General features: G+C 37.2%; 1 protein-coding gene and 1 pseudogene across 3 annotated transcripts in view; one reads left to right on the top strand and one right to left on the bottom strand.

The window, feature by feature from the left end:
* LOC143881436 (transcription termination factor MTERF4, chloroplastic pseudogene) overlaps window positions 1-6,183 on the top strand; it is a 25,346-nt pseudogene extending 19,163 nt beyond the window's left edge. For both annotated transcript variants that reach the window (XR_013251946.1, XR_013251945.1), the window contains exon 2: window positions 4,240-6,183. The product of XR_013251946.1 is annotated as a transcription termination factor MTERF4, chloroplastic pseudogene, transcript variant X2 (transcript). The remainder of the gene's footprint in view (window positions 1-4,239) is intronic.
* LOC143881437 (protein RESISTANCE TO PHYTOPHTHORA 1, chloroplastic-like) lies at window positions 5,780-12,568 on the bottom strand. The gene is made up of 4 exons (XM_077384504.1): window positions 12,228-12,568; window positions 6,780-6,990; window positions 6,174-6,343; window positions 5,780-6,091 (listed from the first exon to the last, which is right to left on the bottom strand). Exons 1-4 carry the CDS (start codon window positions 12,474-12,476, stop codon window positions 5,969-5,971), a joined length of 753 nt encoding a protein of 250 aa, XP_077240619.1. The 5' UTR covers window positions 12,477-12,568; the 3' UTR covers window positions 5,780-5,968.

Raw genomic sequence — 12,568 nt, 5'->3', positions numbered from 1 at the left:
TACACTAATTTGTACTTTTTTTATTCATTTTCCCAACAGACTTGATTTTGCTGTGAACTTACATCTTGCTTCCACACTACAAGTTCGACTATGCCTTATCAAGTGATTTTTAGGTCTCTCACACTATGTGTTGGATCATCTTATATAATGTTTCTTAATTGGCAAATTCAAAGTTCGGTATCTATAAGAAGAAACAAAACAAATACACATACACAAATGTATCTGTTTGTTCCTACTCTTCTCTTAACAACCTCACAATTTTTATGTGGATTTTCTGTTTATTAATTAAGAGATGAGATGAAAATCTTTATACCAAGCGTATAAAAATACAAAATAATAGGGCTCGTACTGAATAAAATGATAGTTGTTTGAAGTACTTGAAATTCTGTTCCTTGCATCACAGGAAACATATTGAAAACTAAAACCCTAATTGACAATAGATGAAGCCAACTTTAAAGGAAAACTATAACTCCAAGTAGTTTAATTACACAGAAATAATACAAAAGCTTGAAAATTGGCTAAGCACATATGAACTGACGTAGCTGAAACTCACACATTTTTTTCATTATTTTTCTAATAACTAAATGAAATAAAATTTTCCTTCATTAACTGAAGAACAAACGACACCACAACAAACAAGCCACAGCAAAGAGACATATCATCCATAAATATGAAGGACAACAAACTTCCGTGAGAAAGTGGAGAACAATTTTTTTTTACAGAACTGTCCAGCAGCAAATCATTAGGTACCTCTCTAACATCCACTAAAAAATGTAGCAGGTGTTCTGTGTTTTCTTCAGTTGATTGGATTCACTTTGATTATAGCATCAAATACATCCTTCAATACTACATCCGGAATAATTTTTTTATGTGTGCATAAGATTCATCCATAAAACCAGCTGTAGAATATCAAGCAATAAATAAGATTTTCAAGCATGCAACACCACAACTAAAATCCCAAATACTGTTTTCTAAGTAAACTCTGTTTTCTAAATTAGAGTTGTGGAAAAAGAATTAAACTTTGTCCACCCAGATGCATGTCCACAAATTAAACTCTGTTTTCTACGTAATTTAGCATTGTGAATAAGAATTATCATCAGCTTGCCGTGTACCTAAGAAAAGAAGAAGGTAATTACAGATAATGACACCTTCACCATGCTTGAATGCCATTGATAATCATCTACAATTTAATTAGTTCTTGATGTCTCATAATACAGACTCACTAATTTTGGAAAGTGTACATAAAAACAGTACGGAGAGTGTACATAAAAACCATTGTGTTCTTAACTGTATGCAAAATTATATGCAACATCACTTCCATTTGTCTTTGACAGCTTCACCACTCCTTTGCAAAGAATGAACTATGAAGACTAACTATCAAGTATTCCATCTTAGATAGACTTATTGCATACACTCCATTTTGTCTGGGCCCGCTAGATTGAAAGATCACAAGCTGGATCTAGATCTGTACAGAGGGCCTCAATCTCATCTTAAAAATTTCTTCTTGCGGGACTTAAACTTAGAAAGCTTAAGGACACCTTTCAAGAGACCCTATAGCCTCATCCTAGCCTTTGGGAAACCTTTAGTAACACTTGATGTCCTTACGTCTCCTTGATTGTGCTTAATGGCATTTTTCTGTTTGGCAATGATGTTGATGGATTTGATGTAAAAAATCTGTATTTGAGACAAGCTGTATTCCCATTAGAAAATCTGTATTCCCATTATTTACCTCATTTATTTTTCGAATCATTTACTATTCCTTGTCGTGCCGTGCATCGCACGGCGGGTCTTTGCTAGTATTATATAAGCCACTGATGTTGGCACTACCATGCTTTTAATAATTCCACAAACTCAGCTTGTCTTTTCTTTTTTAAACAGCTTTTAAATTTTATTACAATTCCTAAAATGCTCTCAGAAGCTGATTAAAAAGGAAAAGACAAGCTGAGTTTGTGAAATTATTAAAACATGGTACTGTTAGACATATAATCATATATGTATGCCTGTAACTACATTTTTGTACATGACCCATCAGATTCGCCAGAGAATCCAAATTAGGGGCCCAAGAGTGCAGTTTGCAACTTTCAAGAGAGTCATCCCCTCAGTCCCTCCACCCACTTTCTCTTTGATGGCTTTGATGTTGTATAGTGCAAACATGGAGGCCAACATGTCCCTTCTATTCAGACTCTGTGCCCGCTTAAAGCAGGATTAGTTTATAAGCAACTTTCTACACCCACTGTTCTTCTCATTAAGGAACCTTTTGGTTACAGAGACAATTCAAAAGAGGATGTGGCTTCCTAATACTTCAACCTCTTCCCATTTCCATTCATCCAATAACAAAATCTCTGCATTTTTTACGCCTTCCTAGTGAAGGAACTTTGATAATTGAGTGATTAGCCTTCTCCAAGGGTCTACCAAAACAATAGTCAAGCCCCCTAGAAAATGGAACTCTCTTGATTTGTTCTTTCACTTCTCTTTCTTCTGTGAGCTTAATGCATGAGAGAGAGAGAGAGATGTTGAAGTTATCACTCATGAGATCTAATAGGGTGGCCACCTATATTATATTTAAGGGTTTTAGAATAATAAAGGTTAATTCCATTAAGAATTCAAATTTAGAAAGGGAAGTGATATATGCGCTCCATTTTTTACTTGGGACGGCCAGCTGCAGTGTATCAATGACTGCAGAGAGGCTGATGTACTTCTCATGGGAAGGATATTCAAGGGACCTGATTGCCACGTACACTGCAGCTGGCTGTCCTGTGCAAAGAAAAGGGGTGTATTCATCATTTCCCATTTACAAAGGAAGAGTTGGATTAAAAACTAACCCTAATCTCATTCTTTATAAATATGGGTCTTGACTGAATGAGAGCAAGACACTTGAAACAATAAAAGAGAATCAGAGTTTCCTTTGGTTGGTCCTTTATCTACCAAGGCAAGGCTTAGAATTCTATTTGTCTATGTTAGGACATGGTTAGATTGGAAGATCTTGAGCTTCTTCAATGGTCGGATGGAGTAGATCACAGAGCATCATTAGGATTAAGATCATGTGGGTTGCATCATGATTTTTGAAGGACTTAAATCTTATGGAAAGGATTTTTGTTCAGCATGTGATCAAGATCATGTGAGTGACATCACGATTGTCCACCAGATCAGCGGTCATGATTACATCCACATGACCTGTGTGCACCCCCTATTGACCATTAGGATTAATCCCAAGTTCCTAACAGTGATTATTAGTTAGACTCCCTTAAAACATAGTTGTACTAAAGAAATCGATATCTTCGCCTTACATGTAGTCACCTCATTCTTCTTAGATGTCGAGATGGTTTCTTATATCAGTCCCTTTTGATCACCAGGAACACCCCGGGCATTGATTTCTTCTGACATAAGTACAACATCCCCTCTTTAGTCATTCATACACTGACAAGGGGGTGTTCCTAAGGATCAAAGGGGGCGGATATATCATTCCCCTTTATTTAATGCAAAATGACAATGAAGGCCATTGCAGGAATTCATAGATTCAAGGAATTTCTTTCTTCTGTTTGGGCTTTAGAGTTTGCTATTCATTAATTTTCTCACTGTTTCAAAATGCTGTTCCTAGTCGACTCAGCACGACGTAGTCGAGTACTCGGTTGATGCAGCTGAGTACTCGATTGATGCTGTTATAAATCGAGAGAGTCAAAAGAGTTTTGATTGACTTTATAGGGGAAAACAGACTCGAATAAGAATGCGGCCAAGGTAAAAGGGAGTCTACTCTGGGGAATCCACCATGATGCGGGGGGATTTTGAAACTATGGTTTTCAGGTTTCTTTTTCTTTATTATGTATTGAATTCCTACCATTTTATAAACTCCTATTCTCAGCTTTAGTGAAATCTATTAATAATTCTGTTTTTTCTGGTTGGTATTTGCTGCCACGTTAGCTAAGCCAACTTAAAAGTTAAAAAACCACAGTTCAGACTAATATTCTATAAATGTGGAATGTTTTGTGCCACTCATTGCAATTAATGACCTCAAAAAATAATAATTTGTGTGTGTGTGTGTGTGTGAAGAGCATGATCCCGTGCGTGTGTGTGCGCGGGCGCGTGTGAAAACTCAAAAGCATGATCCCGAATTTCTAAGTATTGATGCTGTCTCAAATTCTCAATCTTTTTCTGCAATTTCTCTATGTTAAACTACATCCTGCGCCGAACAAAGAGGATTTTGAAAATCTAGATTGATATTCTCATTTTTTTCTTATGCAGATCCTCTCTGATTTCAGGCCACATTAAGCATGAAGATTCTTGCCTATACTAGCCTAACAAAGCCTGGGTTTTTATTCTCACATCCTGAATTATCCATTCTTAACTTTCACTATACCCAGTTTAATCCATGGATACAAACACGGTGTTTGGGTTGTAAAAAAATTGGGTTGATAACCAGAATTCAATACTCAGTTTCTGAGAGGATGTACGCTTCTACTGCGTCTCTGGATTCTTCCTTGACTAAGCCACCTACCACACATTCCAGTCGAAAACAAGGACGTGCCTCCTCCCTCTATAGTCGGCCTAGTTTACTAGAAATGAAAAATGAGAGGATTACTAACCGCATTCAAGTTTACGAGTTCTTGAGGGGGTTGGGTATTGTTCCTGATGAACTTGATGGTTTGGAGCTTCCCGTCAGCGTTGATGTCATGAGGGAGCGTGTTGATTTCTTGCACAAATTAGGTCTTACTATAGAGGACATCAACAGCTACCCACTTGTCCTTGGTTGCAGCGTTAAGAAGAACATGATCCCTGTTCTTGATTTCCTTGGTAAGTTGGGAGTTCGCAAGTCTACATTTACGGACTTCTTGAGTAGATACCCACAAGTTCTCCACTCTAGTGTCGTGGTAGATCTCCAACCTGTTGTTAAGTATCTTCAAGGGATGGATATTAAGCCGAACGACATTCCTCGAGTTCTTGAGAGATATCCGGAGGTATTGGGATTCAAACTGGATGGGACCATGAGCACATCTGTGGCATATTTGGTCGGAATTGGAGTGGCAAGAAGAGAAATCAGAGGTATTCTTACGAGAAATCCTGGGATATTGGGCATGCGAGTTGGTAGGGTTATCAAGCCTTTTGTGGAGTACCTTGAATGGCTTGGTATTCCGAGATTAGCCGTGGCAAGACTGATCGAAAGGCGGCCTCACATCCTTGGTTTTAGCTTGGACGATTGTGTGAAACCAAATGTTGATCTTCTCTTAGAATTTGGTGTGAGAAAAGAGTTGTTAGCTTCTGTGGTAGCACAATATCCTGAGATAATTGGAATTGATCTGAAGCCAAAACTTATCTCTCAACAGCACTTGTTTGACTCAAGGATTGATGTGGGCCATGAGGATTTTGGCAGAGTTCTGGAGAAAATGCCACAAGTTGTTAGTCTCAGTCAAGCTCCCATATTAAAGCATGTTGATTACCTAAAGAACTGTGGTTTTACATTAAACCAAGTGAAAAACATGGTTGTTGGTTGTCCTCAATTGCTTGCTTTGAATCTCGACATCATGAAATTGAACTTTGATTATTTTCAGAGAGAGATGCATAGGGATTTGGATGATTTGGTTGCTTTTCCTGCTTTCTTTACTTATGGGCTGGAGTCGACAATAAGACCTAGACATCAGATGGTTACTAAGAAGTGTCTAAAATGCTCTCTAGGATGGCTTCTCAATTGTACCGATGAGAAGTTCGAGCAACGCATGACCTATGACTCTATTGACATTGAGGAAATGGAAACAGAGCCATCGTTCGACATGAAAACACTGTTGAAACCGAGGGAAGATGAATCAGCCTCTGATGAAGATGATGACAGTGATGATGAGTATATATAACATATGATGAAAAACCTCTTCAATCGTCACAACTTCAGTTCGTCTTTTTTTTTCCCTATCACGAAAAGGTATGACCTTGTAGATGACAAAGCATGCATGCCAATTCAAGAATGTGAACCAACATCCTTTCATTTAAGAAAGTATGAAAGATTATGTTTCTTCCTCTCCCTGCAGTGAAGACTTGGTTGAGAACAAGCGCCAAACACTAAGAATTTTTTTATTTTCTGCTCCATTTTCTGCATCCATCCAAGCTGTAGACAAGTAGTCTTGGTTGAGCTAGACTTAAAAATAGCAAGTGAATTGATTTATATCAAGAATGAAAATGTAGCATACCTTCCATGCATACATCAGAAAGAAAGTGATTGTATCTGCAGACCAAACAATTGAAAAGGATTTCCAGAAGAATGGAATTAAAACATTGAGTAATGGGATGACAAGAAAGAGATAATTTAAAGCTTCCTTCTCGTCCTTTGAGCAATCACGTGCTCTGAGAGAAGGAATCGCTGCAAAATCAAGGATTAAGTCAGAAAGATTGGAAGAGGATTTGGTACTGTATGCATTTTCACCACCCAATTCTGCACAATTCATCTATCACTGTCAAAAAAATTGCAAGTGAAGGGACTATATTGTGATGCAGCACATTGTTACAGAAGAAAAATTAGGTTTTTGGAGGGAAACTGAAATTTGAAATCACTTAGGCCTAAAAAGCATAAAGTAGCAAATGCACATAGCTTCAAAGATGAGTGCAATTAAAGACATTAAACTACATACTACTATGCATACCTTGTGAAGCAACATCAAAGAGTATTTCTAGAGGGAGTAGTCAGGGACAGGCATAAGAAAGAGTAAGGCTGTACAAATAGCTATGTGGAAAAATTGGATGTAAGAAAATGGTTCAGATACAAATGCAACTACAAAAGAAAATCAAGCATAACGTACTGAACATCCAAATGGACCACATGCCCATTAGTCTCCATATGTCTGGTTCGTTTGATGGGAAAATAAGATTGAAGGATAGAGCTCCACCCAATAACATTGAGGCATAGCCTTGAACTTCAAAAACAGTGTATAAAGTAGTTCCAGGCACTGAAGGATTCTTGGTGGCAGTGGAAGCCCTTGGTGCAAAGGTTGCAGCAGTCTTTTGAACAACCTATAGAAGAAATGAAACATAAACAGACATAAATATGCTGGAAAGTATGCATCAATTCTAATGTTGGACTGACGTGAAAAAATATTTATTAACATGTGCAATTCAGAAATACTAAAAAACATGAGGAAAAAGGCAACCTCATACTTAATGAGAAATAAGAAATTAAAGTCTCATCCATACATAATTGGAGTAAAATTTATTTTTAAATTTGAGGAACAAAAAATGAAAATGGAGACAGGCGGCTGTCCTCACTTCTTATTAACAAGAGGAAAACCTTGGCCCACCATATATGTGGCAAACATTTATAGTGATTGAATCTGTTCACTGGTGGCAAATACCATATTGGTCCATTTCCACCATTCCCACCTGGATAAGAAATAACCTATAAATTGATGGAAAAGGACATCATTAAACCATGGGGTGAAAAAGAGAGCAATCATCTGATCAAAGTTAGACCAGAAAAACATACTGGTTTTGTGGTGGCCCAACATACACATGGCAGCCCACCATACACATGTGCCATGGCAGTCACTGTTAACCAGAAGTCATCTGTCACCCCCACAGAAATCGTGGGAAATATCTTCAAAAGATGACAAATAAACCCGCCTCTTTCATAGAAATTAGTCAAGACTTCTTCAAGATTCTATTATAATGGAAAATGCATACTCCTTATTCGCCAAAGGAGGAAAAAAACCAAAGAAAAACACACATGGCATGCAAAAAGTACGCCAAGATTTTCATATAAATTGCAGCATTTTGAAAAAAGAAAATTAAGGTCAGAAGATTCAAAACAGAAGACAATCTACAATGATACATCTGTCCAAAACCGATAACCAAACTCATAGGATACGATGGCACATTGAGGCAATCAAAAGACAAGGGTCCTTCAAAGTGATGTAGAAATTTCCAAGAGGTATAACGTTTCAACAGAATATCTGTTTTAAGCAACCTATAGCTTGTTTTGAAGATCTTCTAAATATCTATGATTTTATTGATTTGCAAGCTTTTTTCTGTTTCTGACTCAAAATGTGGGTCAAAGTTTGATGGGGAAAGTATACAGAAATGTAAAAAGTGACTTCAGCAAAGGAGCCCAATATAATGGTCCCATTAATTCGAAATTTCAAGATTCTTCAGGGCCATTTGGATACGCGGATACTAGAATCGTGGATTTCCTCAAAAATCCTTGATGGGAGACGAGAAGGAGGAGACCATCCGTTTCGCTTCTCAATAGAATCTTGGAATTTAAGTAAGAATCCAGGTTTTAGAAATCACTCCCCCCTCCTGAGATTTCTAAAACCTGGAAACATGGGATGATCTCCTACTCTCTTGTTGGCGGAAAGAAGGGAGAGAAATCAGAAAACGATGGTTGGTCTCCTTCTTGCTCGTACAAAGTTTGTGAAGGTCTCGAACAACTATGAGTCTCTAGTGATTATGCTACCACCAATTATGCCTCGCATTAAGTTACCACTGAGGTTGTTGTTAGAATATGTGGGATCCAACGGTTGGATTGGGTTAAGATCTCACCGTTGGATCATCTTGGAGGTAGATTGGGTAAGTGGCTAAATGAAGCATCTAGATAAATTAGCCAAGTGGATTAGAAGAGGCAAGCAAGAGAGATTAGGAAAGTAGATTTAATTAGGTTAGATTAGAATATTCTAGTGTTATCTCTTTCCATAGTTGTCTTGATTTATTTCTATGTTTATTATGTAAGTGCTCTATAAAAGCACCAATGGATTCTCTTTGTAAGTATCCAAGATTAATATAATTTTCTATTATTTTACATGGTATCAGAGCTCTTGTATCCTCTGGCTTGATCACAAATCCGTGCACTCGTCCTCCGGCGGGCGGCCGATCGAGCCGTCCGCCTGGCCACCATCTAATCCCCACTACCGCTCGATCTCTACTTCCCTCTTGCCTTATCATATGCGAAAAATGCATACTCCCATATTTGATATGCACACATCCTCTTGATAATAAAAAAAAAGAAAAAAGAAAAAATTCCTTCCAATGTCCCAATTTTTCTTTTTCAAAGTTTCGTATTTGCCGCAAGCCATCAATTGCCACCAATCTCTTCTTCTTTTCTTCTCTTCTTTGTTGCCCATTCTGGCATTTGTCCATGGTCCGACATTGGTCCATCGTGACCCATTTCTTGCCCATTCCGGCATTGGTCCATAAGGACCCATTTCTTGCCCATTTCGGCATTGGTCCATAAGACCCATTTCTTGCCCATTCCGGCAATCTTATCCATTCTGGCATTGGTCCATAGTAACCCTTTTCTTGCCAATTCTGGCATCGGTCCATAGTGACCCACCATTTCTTGCCCATTCCGGCATCGGTCCATTATGACCCATTTCCAGAAGGTTCGGTATTAAAAATCGGCCTAAATATGACTCGCTTAGTCAGGCTTGAGTCAAATCCAGTTCATTGAAGCTTTTCGCGGCTCATCTTTCATGCGGCACATTTTTTCAACAACATGCGACAATCATCTTTGGCAATATCGGCAACATACATCAAACGGACATCAATCGTGGCAGTGTGCATCAAAAATTACAAATTTTTCTATTTCTTTTTGGGGATATCTATTGTAATCAAACGTATATTGATTTTCAATCCATATACGTTTGAGAGGGCATATTCAAGATCAAATATTCATATTCTAACAGTTGTCAATAAATTGTTGGATAATAATTTTTCTTACAATTGTAATCAGATTTTGAGAGTTAAGAGCCTTTTGTGAATGACTGGATGTTCTTCACCTAGTGGATAGCAAAGACAAGTCTACAATGGATTTTTTTATACAAGGCCATTTATAAGGCTAAGGAAGCAATATATGAACGCATGAACTGTGATAAATCTAAATACATGCCCATTTAAAGGGTGATGGACAAAAGATGATATGAGTAGCATCATAGTCACATTCATGCAGTGGGTTACTGATGTAGGACCAGGAAGAGAAATAGAACAAAGAGGTAAGTAATATCTCCAATGAAACAACGCCTATATAACAGCATACAACTCCTTATTTTCTTCCAAAGCCTACATCAGTAACTTTCTTGACCAATAATTTTTTCAGCACCACTTTCTAGAGGCACAGAGAAGTCCTAGAGGTTTACTATAGCTGACTTTGAAACTTAAGATGTAGCCAATTCCTAGGTGGAAGAGTATCGAACTAGATCAGGTGGCTTTGATGTACTTAGTAAATTAGCGAGCATTACAAGCTAAGTCTTATTGTTAATTTTTATTTGTTTTTGCCTTAATTTGATTTTGAAACTTTAAGCTACATTGTTAAGTTTAATATTGTAGTTGCATGGTGGTCTCAGTTTGGGAACGATTGCCTTGAAATGCAAATCTTTGTTGTTTGATTTCTTGGAGAGTATGAATTGCTTCGAAAGGAATTTTCTTGGTAAGTGAGTACAACTTGATCCGAAAGGAATGTATTACTTCTTTTTTTTTTAAATGGTAAAGTAATGGATTACTTTATCACACATGCACTCTAAGAAGAGGAATAGAGTAGACATCAAAGGTTGAATAATCTAATCTTTTCACTACAATCTAAAGTTTCAAGAAAAGTATGTTTTGCAGCTACAGGCCTACACTTCTAGTTAATATAAATTCACGGAAATTAGAATTTGTAACATATTATAACAGGAATATATGGAAGAGGATAACAACCACTATGCACCCTATCTGCCTAAAGAGCATTGATCTTGTGCAGGAGTGGGTAGCAGCGGATCTTGTCTGTCTCAACTTAGATAAGCTTGATTGGTAATTTATCGAACAACCCAATGTAGGTGTTGCAGAAGAGGAGAGTATGTCACGTCGATGATCAGGCTCAAGAGAGTGCGAGATGATCCGGATGGTGGAGATGATGAAAAAGAGGATTGTTATGAATAAGAAAGACTCATCATTTGCGTTTGTTGATTATTAGGACTTCAGAGTTAAGACTTGAGAAGTGAGAACATTTGAAAAAAGTTGAAGACCAAAAGTTCCATTTCATAAAATTTTCTTCGTTTATGTCAGTTTCATGGTTTCTGATATTAATTAGGCTCATCAAGAGACCATTTGATGCCAAGTTCATTTAGAAGATGATTTAATTAATCATGGGTGTTTATTTGTTACATTAGCTTGTTGTAATGTTCTTCAAATTTTTTTCTAAATTTTTTTCCTGTCGGAGACTAAAAATCAGTTACCAACCACGTTACACGAGAATGGAAGACAGGCAAAAGATGAAAAGTCCATCCCCTATCTAAAAACATTAGAGTTGACGAGAGTCGTGGTCCGGGGAGTCTGTTTTGGTATCAATCCCTAAACAACTTGCCCATTAATGACTGTTGGGGGAGCATTCCAAGTGATGCACTTTTTATGATTTTTTTTTGTCTAATTTTTCTGTTGTGCATTTTCCTAAAAAGAACATTAGAGTGAGTGAAACTCCAAAATGTTCCAGTCCCAGAGAAAACAAGAATGACCATCAGAATGGAATTGACAAATACGGAGCAGACCTATTGAGATTTTTTTTTATATCAAATTTTCTTTCTTTTATGTTTATTTTTCTGCGGTTCCATTTCTTTATTCTCTTGGTTGCTGCATCACATATGCAGATCATATAGGTTTTAACTTTTAATGATAAAATTTCAGTTAGAGCAAGTAACTATGGCTTCTATTTATAGGTGGCAATTCAAAGTTTTTCAGGACAGGAGAACTTATTGTGATGCTCGCGATGAAAGCAGCAAAATTTCCTTTTAAAGGAGTTGAAGTAGGAAAATTAGGATCAGTTTATATCAAAGTTTAGTCAGTACTCAGTGGTTAATTGGCAGAATTTTCTTAGAGTTACTTTCAAAATTAGCTTGCAAGTTCTATTACTGGAAGAGTGATAATATGAACTATTGAGTTGTGATTTACTAATTAAGATTTGTGAATTATCAAACAATTTAAGGATCTCATTTAGTAATTTGACTATCTGGGTAATTTCTAAAATGAAAATATAAACTAAGTAACTGGTAGGGAGTAAATACTAAGCAACAAATATGTTAGAGAAAAGAACTGTAAAATGGCTCGTTTTAAACTATATATAAATTGAGGAAATCTAAATGCTAAAATTAAAAAATTGGGACTCAAAACAATCACTGACTTTCCTATAACCCCACGAAGGAAAAATAACAGAGAGGGTTATAATATCAAATCAAATAAAAGCATAAATTGCGGAAAGAAAGGAAAACAAAGGAAGATACAAAACCCACCTTTTTTATATCTTTCTTGATGGCGGGAGCAGAAGATGAAGGAGGAGGATTGCTTTCTGGGTTTGATTTTCTCTCTTCTTCGCGTTCTTCAACAGTCGCTGGAGCATCAAAACCCTCTGAATTTGCCCTTACTGTCATTCTTTTTCGGCGTAAGTTGATACCGTGGAAGTTCTTTCCGGGAAAGAAAAAGGTGGTCGTAAAATTTGAAATCCGGGAGGTACAAGGTGACATTGAGATTAACGGATACATTTTCCCTTCTTTTGGAGAATGTTCGAGTGTACTCACATGTGAGAGACTCAGAGAGAGAGAGAGAGAGAGAGATGAGGCGTGAAGGGAAGAGG

Source organism: Tasmannia lanceolata, unplaced genomic scaffold (assembly GCF_043159265.1).
Source record: "Tasmannia lanceolata isolate RefF3 unplaced genomic scaffold, GAP_Taslan_0.1 ptg000007l, whole genome shotgun sequence".
Classification (NCBI taxonomy): domain Eukaryota; kingdom Viridiplantae; phylum Streptophyta; class Magnoliopsida; order Canellales; family Winteraceae; genus Tasmannia; species Tasmannia lanceolata.
This window is presented reverse-complemented; position numbering and strand designations above follow the sequence as displayed.

Excerpts from the sequence above, each read along its gene's own strand:
- LOC143881437 (XM_077384504.1), bottom strand. The coding sequence starts at position 12,476 with ATGTATCCGTTAATCTCAATGTCACCTTGTACCTCCCGGATTTCAAAT. Across the intron at positions 6,991-12,227 it reads TCAAGAAAGATATAAAAAAG|GTTGTTCAAAAGACTGCTGC; the intron begins GTGGGTTTTGTA and ends TTTCTTCTATAG. Across the intron at positions 6,344-6,779 it reads GTGGTCCATTTGGATGTTCA|CGATTCCTTCTCTCAGAGCA; the intron begins GTACGTTATGCT and ends TTGATTTTGCAG.